This window comes from Python bivittatus, unplaced genomic scaffold (assembly GCF_059951505.1).
Source record: "Python bivittatus isolate LINGU-HERP-01145 unplaced genomic scaffold, Pbiv_v1 ctg000410_np1212, whole genome shotgun sequence".
Lineage (NCBI taxonomy): Eukaryota > Metazoa > Chordata > Lepidosauria > Squamata > Pythonidae > Python > Python bivittatus.
This window is the reverse complement of record NW_028277067.1, coordinates 7244065-7256414: the sequence shown is the minus strand read 5'-3', so window position 1 is coordinate 7256414 and position 12350 is coordinate 7244065. Positions and strand designations below refer to the sequence as shown.

Genomic DNA, 12350 nt, shown 5'->3' with positions numbered 1-12350 from the left:
AATGTCTGTGCCTATTTTAATGCAGATGTGGATTTAATACTATATCTTACATTGATACTGATAACCACTTTAACTGAATAAAATGTAAAATTGTTATCTCACAAAACTTTAGATCAGGTTATGAACTTAGAATTCTCAGTGTAGCAATCCTGCTGCAGCAATCTAAGCATATTGTGATGTGATTAAAGCCTACGTTACTTTAAAATGGCTTTTCCCTAGACTAATACTCTTTAGTTGTGATAGGACTACATGATCTAAGTAGCTGGAATTCTGGATCTTCTAATCCCAGTGGATTAGAAAAGCACAAGGACAAGGATAGACATTACCTTTAATTTCTTTATGGAATAAAGGCAAATTATACATTTAATCATATAAAAACAAATGTTTACCTTGGGCCTGGGCCTGGGCCTGCCCTGGTCCAGCTTGGCTGTAAGTAGTAGTTTTCTTAATGGTGTACTGCTTGCCATAGAGGTCATCCTCATCCATCAAGCCCTTGCTGCTGACTGATGGCACCTGGGTGTTCATTCCAGAATGGATGCCTGAGTCATAGGTGTACGTCTGCTGCCATTCTGTCACCTTGATGGGCTGCTCTATTAAGTTCATCACATCCATGGCTATTCTGTAAAAACACCCACCAGGGTTAGACCCTCAAACATAATGCATGCCATCAATGATGAATCTTCCCCAATGTACAATTCTCAATAAACCTGCATTGCTCTAGAAAACTTTTCAAAATGCAGTTTGTTAGCAAAGTCTGCTGCTTCTTACCATTTGCATCTAACAGTCTGGGTGACAAATTCCCCACATAAAAGCTAAAGCCATTCACCCTGTATGTTTTTCTTGTTTCACACAGGGACTCCCACCAAGCTGTAAGTTAACAGAATTTATAATGTACAAAATCTGTTGTCACTCTATAGTTAAGACCTTTACTTGATGTGGTCCCATGAACTAATTATGGCACTTCTATACAACTACCAGTTTCAGCTCTCAAAAGCTCAGAAAAATGTTTGAGCCCCACTGTTGCCACCCTCACAATACACAGTACCCTCAATGAACCAACCAGTGCTCCCTTCAGCTGACCAATGATTGAATGCAACATTCAGTGTCCAATTTGCACCCTCTTATTGTCTCCCTCTTTTTGTAGCAAGAGGAAAAAACCTGGGCACTTACTTAAAAAGCATAATGAAATGGAAGCAAGACACTGTGCCACTCTGAACTCAGCAAGGAAGGAGGGGAGAGCTCCTTGATTTAAAAAGCACATTGAAATGGTGGTGAGTTTCCTTCTAAACTGTAGCTGAACTGGCTGTTACAGCAAAACTATAGAAGAGCTGCAACACAGAGAGACCATGGGCATGATGCTGATTAAGATTCTCTATCTTCCCTGCTCCTCTTCCTTTTGCTACCCTTCCTCTTACATCCACACTTGCTGGAGAGCACAGCTGCTGGCCCCATCATCAGGAGGTCACCACTGCACCTAGTCCAAGCACATATCCTTCCAATGATTGCAGTTAGCTGTGGCTGCTGTTGCTGGAGATGGCAGTAGTGCTCTCTAGCAAGTGCAGAGGTAAGGGAAGGGGTAGCAAAGGTGAGAGGAACAGGAAAGGCAAAGGATTTGTGCTTAATTGGAGGTGGGATGTGGAGAAGGCAGGCAGATAGGAGAGGAATGAGGGAACGGTTGGTTACTGACTTGGCTCAGATTCCTCCTTCATGCATCATAGAACATTTACATAGAGAAGGGTTCGTTCTGTTTTTCCTATGGAACAAATTAGTTTTCTGCCAGACTACTTCAGCAGCCTGCTGATATAGAGATTCCAATATGAAGACATGTCTTTAGTGATTGTTAGCAAGCTGCCTTAGACCCAGGGCAGGGGGGCTGTGTGGATGAGCCCATAGTTGAGACCTATGGCCCCTTCTCTATTTTAAAGCCTAGGATTTAAATGATATGCACTCAAACATATTTATCTCGTCAAGTTTATCTCTCATGTATATGGAAACTGGTTCCATAAAATTAGCAGAGGAAGAACTATTGTTAGCATAAGATGACAACGGCTACATAAAGCCTTTTTTTTAAAAAAAAAAATAGAAAGCAGTAATGCAAGTTGGGCTAAGAGAAAATGGAATGTAGTATGGCTTGGATAATTCTAATGCAACAAGGATCAAAGAAAACATCTATACCCATTACAGTTCCAACAATAAAGGTTTATGCCTATTAAAATACTTTGAAGTATTTTAATTATTTGCATTTCATTGTTTTCATGTATCAACATCTGAAAACTGCTTGGTAGGTTGTTGTTAATGATGAACCATCTATAGATCAGAACACTATGCCTTTGTTGTCTCCTTAGCATATACAGTACTGTAAAACTATGTTATCTGTATTTCAGCTTGAAAAGGGGAAAAGTCACATGGTGATTTTACTTTTTTGGTGAACTGATAGCCTTCCAGATGTTGCTGAACTACAGTCTGAATGGCCTTCACCAGCATTGGCAATGGTGAAAGCTGTCATTCAGCAACATTGGGTGAATCAAAGGTTCCTTATCCCCTTTCTGCTGGATTGCTTAATCTACTTTTTTTCCTGTTATTTCTAAATTCATTCATTCTCTTGATATAAATCTTTAATAGAATTTCACTGTTTCCCACCCGATTTTCAGAGTAAAAACTATCCTCTTTAATCCTGTGTGTGTGTGTGTGTGTGTGTATGAATGAATGAATGAATGAATGAATGAATGAATGAATGATGAATCTCTACTGCTCAGTACTTTAGAAGCTCTTGTTGAGGCATGAATCAAACATGTATCCCACAAGGACAGTTTCAGAAAAAAAAATGTTATTCTACTTTTCTCTGCCAGGGCAGTGAGATAAATATCTGCTGCTTGTTCAGAACAGCTGTTTTACAGAACAGGAAGAGAACAGCTACCATGAACACTGGGGAAGGACCTTTAAATACAGTTTCTTATTAAGGTAGAAAACAGTGACAGCTAAGGGAGGAACAGCCAGGATTTGAAAGGCAGGACAACAAATCACTTTTTTTTTTTAAAAAAGGACTTTAATTTTTTTAGGGAATTCTCAGGAAACCTAGAAGAAATGCTATCTGTTGTAGTCCCCATCATGGACAATGCTTTTACTACTTCATTTGCTTTGGAAGACTGGGCTGAAAGAAGAGGAAGAAGAAAGAGACAGTGCTTACTGAGATGGTATCAGTCCTTCCTAAATAAAGGCTATCCATTTGGAGATGGAAGTCTAGCATAAGAGTTGCTGGGAAGCAGCTTCCTGTCTCAGCTAAAATTGCTAGCTTGTTTTCCTATGGCAGAGAGGAATGACAGGCACCAATTAAGTGCTAGTCCCTCCCTAAAAATATATTGCCTTTGTACTCTGAGCAATCAATTGCCCTCTACTAAGTCTGCAAAATAGTAACTTGGGAAGGAGACGTGATGCCTGATACCATCAAGATAATCAACTTACAGGATGTACATGTGCAGGGAAGGTAGGGTAAGTTTAATGGCAGCAGTTTCAACAGCTGCCATTAAAAATATGCATTTGAAAAACTTTTTTCTCCAAGTACAATAAATTGTTCAACATGCTACTGTAGTCAAACCGAAGATTTATTCCCTCACCTCATTCCCATCTGGGGACATCACAGAAACCTTACTCAAAAAACTTTGACCAGCTGTCTGCAGTCAAGCAGTTAAAAACGTGTAGCTCTAAATAGCAGCTGACTAAACTAACATGTTGAAAATGTATGCTTCATTCTATACACTATCTGATGAACGTTTCTGCAGCTGTTTCTACAGAACAATCTTTCTCCAACCTGACTTTCTCCAGACATTTTGTGGGTACTACTCCCAGATTTCTGAAAATTTACGAGATTATGTGGTACAAATTATTTTTCTTTTTTAAAGCATCAATAGTATGATAGGAATGTAGTTACTGGCATGTAAGAGTGCATTTTATTTTCGAATATTATAACAGATCAGAAGAGATCTTAATTCACCCCCTGCCCTCTCATAGGATAGAAGTTACCATATACCACCAATCCCAGTTTTTTCTGTCTAGTTTTTTTTTTCCGTGATTGAAACCGTATCAATAATTTTCATCACAATATTTGTACAGCTGTCTTATTTAAAGGCATTCAGTGCAGTGTACATAGGCTTATCCCATTTTAGAGTCACAACAACCTTATGATTTTGGCAAGGTAGCTTAAGTCACAGCTCAGGTATACTGTAATTTAAAATAGAGTTGTCTGCCTAAAGTCATACAATACTTCCAATAGCAGTATTCTAACATTGCTAAGAGTCAGCTTAGATAATTAACAGAACTGAATGGAAAAGTTTTGACTGACATACACCTGGTTCTCCCATTAAGCTAAAGCATAGTTTGCTTAAATATGATTTGTTGATACTCTATGAATAAGTCACAGAAATGGCTTAGCACAATGTGAGAGCCAAGTCACAGCATTTGAAACAGATTTTGTAGAACTATTTAACTATTTAAATGAAGAGGAGAAGTCAGTCATGACTGGCTGTCATTCAGCTTGACTAAGTTTGGCAGACAATTTTAGGCAAAGGCTGAGTATTATACATATCTGAATATTCTTCTACAAAAAGCTACCCCAAATTTTGAAAATTAGCACGCTTGCCCATATATCTTTTATGATTAGTGTTCTTATATACCATCCTCTCTCTATATAATGGCTGAAAAAAATGTATAATTAAAAAAAAAAATCCTGAGTACATAAAGTGACCTAGATAAAAATGTGTTACTGACTGATGGTATTAGATGTTTTTGAGCCAAATGTATCATTAAGCTGAAAATACCCTTATCACTCTCTGCTTCACCCCCAAACATCTTGGGGATCCCTAGTTTTGCAGTGGCGCTGTGAGCATAACAACCATAGTGGCTCAGTCATTAAACTACAACTTCTTTCTGTCTTATCTATCCAGATGCCATCTTTCCCAGTTAGGTTGGGAGCATCACCCATCGATCAGGAGCGGTAATTTCTATAAACTAGATGGTATCACATTCAGGAAGATTGTACCTAGATTCACATCGTTGACCTGTCCAGAGAGTATTAACTGGGAGACAAACCCAGTCAAATACTAAGCAGATTACATTGGGTACATCATCACTCTGGTGTTAAAGCAAAGTGGTTCTCTGATGTCAGGGAACTGTGCCAAGCAATAACAAAGGATGCATCAGCTACTTCTGTGATTAGGGAAAGAATTCTTCAAGCAAAAGGAGAACATCTGCCACACCCAAGCTAGGAATGGCAGTAAGTTGCCTCTCCTTTCTATTCCCCAGGTAAGGCAGTTAGACAGGTTCCTTCTGCCAGATGAAAGTAAATTGAAACTTGTGAAGGAGGATGTATTCCTCAAGAAAATAGCTTCCCAGCTTGGCATTCCCATTGCTAGCATATCATGCAAACCAGTGCAATGTAATTATCAATGTGCTTGCTCTATGCAGTAACTGCCTAGCACAGATTTAAGTATCTGCTTGAACCAGATGGTTTTTTGACATGCACTCCTGGGATGCTTCAAGTACTGACATTACTGAGTTCTTAAAATGAAGAGTGTTTAGCTTCCACACTTTCCTCCTAACTACACATATAAACAGTCTGTGAAGTTCTACTTTGTAATATCCTAACAAATGTAGATGGATGAGGTGAGATTTTTGAATGCATCTAGGAAATGGGAGATAGACTTAGGTTACCAGGCTCATCCAGCTAAAGTTATCTGTGCATAATTACTTCAAAAAGACATGTGAGGGAAATTTTGCTCAAAGAATGAATATCTGGTAAATTGAATGAGGGAACATGCAAAGGAAAAGAGAACAATATGCAACAAAAGATGCTGCTTTCTGATTTTCTGAGTCATTAGAACGTTTCAATCAATCCTGAAAGTAGACTCTCACTGCCAAACAACCATGGACACTGTGCTCAAGGAGGACACATATCACGCTCCAAAAATCTGTAATGGCTATACTGTTGATTTGTTGATATTGTTGGCTAGTTAGGTATCAGCACTTGGTTAATCTTGGGTGATCTCAAAAAGCTAAGCAGGGCTACTATACCTGTTTCGTACTGGGATGAGAAACCATCAGGTCAGCAAATCTGCATGCAGGAAGGCAATGTATTGTTACCAACATATGGTGAGAAGATGGACAGGCATGTGTCCATAAAATCACTAGAAATCAAATTTAATTCAAAGACTTTTGTTTTTGTTTTAAATTAGAAACTAGTTTGAATATCCAGTGCCCCAATGTTTCTTTCCCCAATCAAAAATGGGAAGGACAAACCCTGTCTTTTTCTAAGAGATGACATGGTACTCATTTAAAAAAAAAAAAAGAAGGAAGAGAAAAGAGCAATCTTTCTAATTCGGTCTCTTTTCAGGTTCAAAAGGACCATTGCTTCTGTGGCAGAACTGCTGCTTCCAGAATGAATGGCCCAAACTACATGGTGAGTTGGGAGCATATATGAATTGTTGCCCTACTGCAAGGAAGGAAATTCATTTCATTCCTTTTCAAGCAATTGTGCTGACACATTTAAAATCACTGCATATAGAAGGTCCTTCCTGCATAGTTAAGCATGATGGCTGTGGTAGTTAACACAACACAAAAGTAACAAGAAAATCGAGCCAAATGCTGTTAATTAAGTTAGCCAAGCTCTCCAATTTACAGTTTAATAAAACCAGAACTGCATAAAGTTATGGTCTCTTACTGCAGGTATTCTTTTCTTGCTGTGTACTGAAACCATATGGTTCCTAGTTAATCAACTAGATCTCCCGCATAATGAGTGAACCCCAGCAAAGAAATATGTAGAAATCATTAATTTGGGGTGTTCTTCAAAATGTACACTGAGCATAAAGTAACAATGTTATTGGGTACAACTTCATGTTTCTATGCAATTTATTTTTAAAACTTGCATTGTTCACAAAACAAAAGGAAGTAAAATCAAATACAAATAAAGTCCGGTTACCCTATTGTCTTAAATCAATTGAACATATGAGTTTCAACCAATTTGTTTCAAGCACATAGGGAAAGTTTAATACTTTTTTCTTTTCAAAGATTTAGAGAACATTGTGTCCGGAATTTGTATTTTTTTTCTAGCCTTGCGTTACAAACAATATTCCAGATGTACAATTTACTGTCTTATGTTGAAGTCAGTCAATAGCTTCTGATATTTCCACTACTTTGCAACACATTTACATGCAGTTACTTTTAACATTTTAATATCTAATTCTAACATCCAGTATGCAAAACACAAATAAGAACACAAGAGTCAAAAATACAGGATAAACAATGCTGAAATCCAGTGTAAACTATTTTGAGAAGAGAAAACAATTCAACAACACACTTTTGGTTCACCCAGAGTAGTATTTTTCAAGCACTGACAATTCCAAAGTATTTTTCTGGATCCATATACTTAAAAAAAAAAAAAAATCACTGCAGTTTAAGCTTTTATTAATTGCATTTTAAATTTCAAATACTGTAAGCACTTTTATGAGATTCTTGAAAGAGACACTATTAAGTAGCCTTATAATAAATGCACAAAAGCAGCTTACAAATTATTTAGTGGCCTGTCTGTCCACCTGTAGCTTCTCTGACCATTTCCAGTGCATTACAGAGCCACTCTCTTCTCTATCAGATAGTCCAGAAACAACTCTGGTCATTATGCTATTAATTATTGTGACTTTTTTTCTGAGTATGCAATAGCTTACATATAAGAGCTATTATTTACTGTTGGAAGAAAGGGTGACCTTTCATAATGACTTCAACAAATTTTAAAAAGAAAAATAAGGCAGCAAATCCAAAATAGATTTTTTTCAAGAAGTTAGTAAGTCAAGAACACCAAGACAGAATGGTAGAATGTATTGATCTTTGCTCTGATCCAAGAGCATGGTCCTGACAGTTACCTATCAGGAATGGACACATGGTGGTGCAGGATTGACTGAAATATCTCTGAATGATCTGCAGTAGATCAGCAGGGTTACCAATTCTTAATTGCTATAGCAATATGATCTTCACAGATGCCTAATTTATGTGAAAATGAAGAAAGTATCTGAATAGATTCCATATTGTACTGTACAAACTCAGACTTGTTTGGCTAATTTTAAAAAAAGGGGTGGAGATACTCAGAGATTTGACTCTTTAATTTTAAGTGTATGACTGTGTTCACACATTCAGTTTAGGCTGAAATTGCACATAAACCCAGCCAGCATTATCAGTAACAATGCTGCCATTATTTGTGCATCTGGACCTAGTTGATGTGAACTGGAGATTATGTAAAACATAAAGTAGATCTGCCCATCCCTGGCCTAGATCAGCTCAAGGAGAGCAGGAGTGCGCTTTGAATTACATTTGCTCCATCCTTCACTGTATTGCTGTATAAAGTAAATACAAGTTTGTATAAGTTTGCTGATTCTGCAATCCTCTTCAAGCATCTACAGTTGAGGAAAAAGTCCAAGTCTGTGCTGTAAGATAGTGAGACTCCTTTTGGTGGTTAGGGTGGTGGAGGAGCGGAGAGAACAAGTTTCAGAACCCCTCAGGAATTTGTGTTCTGTCTCTGTGAATTCCAGTGGGGGTCTTGATTAACCAGTCCAGTGATGGGAGCTGGCGTTTGTGAGAGGTGAGAGGAGAGAAAAAACTCCCACAACTGAATAAAGCCAGAGAGTTTCCTTTTATGGACACGCTGAGACAGCTGAACACAGAGTTTGCTCCTACTTGGTAGAAAGAAGCACATTCCAGCTGCCTTCCTTCCTCCTCCTCCCACTCATCTCTAACAAAGGAGGCTAAATCAGAAACCCAGACCTTGCAGAGAGAAAATACTAAGAGGTGACAGCATTTAGTTCCAGACAGATAATGGATACCTTAAGTCTTTCCTCTCACAGATTACTAAACCAGCTAGCGGAACTTCTGCAACAGCTAGGATATGGATTTCACTCAAGGTTCAGACCGAACGTGGTCCAGTCTAAAGGAACATTGTTGACTCTTTATCTCATTCCTTTAAGTGCCAGGGAATTTACAAATCCAAAACTACAGCTACCCCCTCCTCAATGATTACTTTCTTTCCCTCATAATTTTGCTGCAACAGTTAACATGGCTATCCTTCCGGAAAAAGTAATTAATTGATTATGAATGTAATTAATATACAGTCTTTTGTACAACCACAGTCTTATCTTTAGCTGTTTTTTTTTTTAGCAGAAGACTTTTTTCACCATTATTACATTTTCCTCATGTTCCATTCCATGTTATGTGTGTGCTCTAATGCTGCAGGAGCACCACACACTATAGTATTTGTACTGAGGAAAATGTTGGCTTTTACTTAAGAGAACAGATGTCTATCCTCTTGATATAATAGTATACAAAAATGAACCGCACAACAGACAAATAAATTAATAAGACTTCAAGTACTTTACAAAGGAGCTTCAATGCTGCATAAGAGTGCATTTTTGGCACTCTTCATGAACATAAAACTAGAATGGGTCATATAAAACAGTGGGGTTGTTAATGAAAAAGTGTAACAGCAACTAACAAATAAAAAGCCCACCAAGCAATATGCAGATTTTATGAAGGTACGGGCAAACTAGTGTGCTCCATATGGTTTGGTTTTCAACTCCCATAAGTTTCAGCCAGCGTGATCTATGGCAAGGGAATGTGGTGGTGGTAGCAGTGGTGATGGGGAATAGTCCAAAGTAACTGGGGAGCACAAAGCTGCCTACTTCTAATTTACAACATTATTAGCATTAAGCTTTTCCTGCTTCAGAATTGTGTAGTATATGCAATTCTGCACATAAGTTCATTAAATACCTTGCATATTTTTTTTCCTCCATTCCCACCATTATTCCTTTTACTATACTGTTACTGCTTAAAATAGTCCAAGCCTACTCGAAGGATTTCATGAACTGCTATCACCCATCCTGCAATATTTGGTTTCATTTAATCCATTGGCTCATAATGGGGCCTGGAGCTGCCCTTGACAGTTTTGAAAAGTGTGCACGGAGGTTAATATAGAGCAGTAAATGGGCACAGTGTTTTTTGTTTTAACTGTCACATGGAGAAAACCCTGGACACCTGATCAGCCAGGCACCACACTTAAATGTCTACTTCAAAAATATATAGAACTTTCCCTTCCTGCATTCATGCACAGGAATCACAGTTAAAATACTGAACTTAATGTTTATAGGAAGATATTTCTTAAGTCCACTTTAACAAGATGGGAAATAGGCTGATACATACATGTCCAAAGAAGGCAACAGCTTAAGTATGTCAGTAAATATTTTTAAAAGGTTCAAGCTTTTTGACACCCAGTACCTGCACAAGTGCTGGTTAGACATGTAGGGAGGAAGCAGCTGCTGACGGGAGACACTGCCAAAGAAAACCAGGAGTTCCTTACTCAGAGGGATTGTCATCTGGCCGGACAAGATACACATGATGTTCCCACTGGATAAAACAATCAGTTTAAAGAAAACAAAAAGGTTGTTGCAGAAAAGACCTGCGCAACAACTCCACTCTCACATGCATAACATTACAAATGGGCAAAAAAAGCACCCTCACAGTTCTAAAACTCTAAAAAATAAATTTCTTTCCAATTGAACTCAGCTCCTGGTGACTGCACGGACACATCCATGTAGGTGGTGTATTTTTTTTGAAACAATACAGAAATGATTTGCCATTGCCTTCATCCAAGTTTTTTTTTTTTTTTAACTTCCTAGTTTAGCCTACAGTTCTGGTAATCCACTGTCCAAAGATTAACCAGCTCCAACCAGGCTCAGGTTTTCAAAATCAGCCAAGATAAATATGATGTTATATTTATGAAGTCAATAGAAAGTTTACAAATGGCTTGTCTAGACATAATCTCACAGATATAAAGCTCTTATAGTTAAAAAGTTCAATTATGCATTATGAAGGAAGGAAGGAAGAATAAAATCTCCTTTGAGTTGTGTTTGACTCCTGGTGACTTCATATTTTATTTATTTATTTATTTATTTAATTTGTCCCCGCCCATCTCCCCACAATGGGGGACTCTGGGCGGCTTACAACATACTAAAAAACATGAATACAGTTAAAAGTTATATATATGTCCATGCAGTTTTCTTGGCCAAATCAAAGTCTAGCAAGTGTTAGGTTTTCATATTCTTTCCCTGGAAGATACATTGCAAGTTGAAAGGACAATGATTTATTGGACTGCGAAAGGGCTGCATAGATCAGAACACAAATCTGTTTTTCTATTATCTGTTTTCCACTTTAAGCATGTTTCAGTTACTGAGAAGTTGTTCAACCAGACAAAGGGCTCACAATGTACAACAAAACACCCACATTTATGCCATTGTCAGAGCAGTTAGAAAAGGTAAGGGGCTAGAAGTTGAAGGGAGTGGGGGTAAAAGACATTGTTTTGTACAAAACAAAACAGTCATTGTAATAGCTAGATAGAATTAAAAGCCTGCAGGACTTCTTTACTCCCTTTTCAGGTACCATACTGAGCTAGGCAACATACTAATATGTTGACTGGGGACTGCAAGCAATTTATTGTTCTCTCTCATATACTGTACACACATGCACACACATATACGCGGTAACCGTTTCAAGCTGGCCAAACAAAAGTAGCATGAAAGGCAGCTCTGTGGAAAGATATCAGTATTTCCATCACCACCCTGACTAAAGCATAAATTAAACAGAGGGATGCATGTTTATAATCGTACCATAAAACTTGGAATAACAGGGAAAAAAACAACTTCAGCAGAATTCCAGCAAACTGCATTTCATATATAAGCGGTAAGGTTCCTAGCCCTCATATTATAGCAAATTACTTTTACTTGTCAACAGTGAGTCAGGCTATCTACGTGTTGATGGTATTGCCTTGGACGGTGTTCCCTCCACCTCACTTTTTGCACTGAGTTACTTTGATGGACTTTGCCTTATTTTTATCTTCTCCTTCCCCAGCTCCTTCCTTGCACTAGTTCACTATCTGATTCTTGGCAACAAATATCTGATTAGCATCTATTCCTTGCCTAATTGCAGTTCCAGGTTTGCCCTAGATGCACACTATTTCCTGAACTCTGGCTGATCCTATTAAGACCTAAAATTCTTTTAAAATTCTTTGCCATGAAAGGACCACCATATGACTTATTTTAATGACACAGATATAAATCTATTCTGCAGGTCCTAACTATGAAGAAACGAAGAGTTCTATGAAGCACAAAGGGAATTTTAACAAAAACAGTCTCTTTAAGTCTTTTGACTCTCATCCCACAATTTCAGACTCAGTCAGAAACAGCCATTTCTTTATTTTTAATTAAAATTGAAATAGTCAGGTTAGTGGCTTATGCACTCCATTAATTTCTCAGTTCAGATGAAAG

At 37.9% G+C, this 12350-nt stretch overlaps 1 protein-coding gene across 3 annotated transcripts in view; it reads right to left on the bottom strand.

Moving 5' to 3' along the window:
- The window catches only part of JUP (junction plakoglobin), a 53510-nt gene that overhangs the window by 15171 nt on the left and 25989 nt on the right, over positions 1–12350 (bottom strand). For all 3 annotated transcript variants that reach the window (XM_007428049.4, XM_025166549.2, XM_025166550.2), the window contains one exon: positions 390–619. In XM_007428049.4, coding sequence (XP_007428111.1) covers positions 390–612 — 223 coding nt within the window. In that variant the 5' untranslated portion in view covers positions 613–619. Of the gene's footprint in view, positions 1–389; positions 620–12350 lie in introns of those variants that run through there.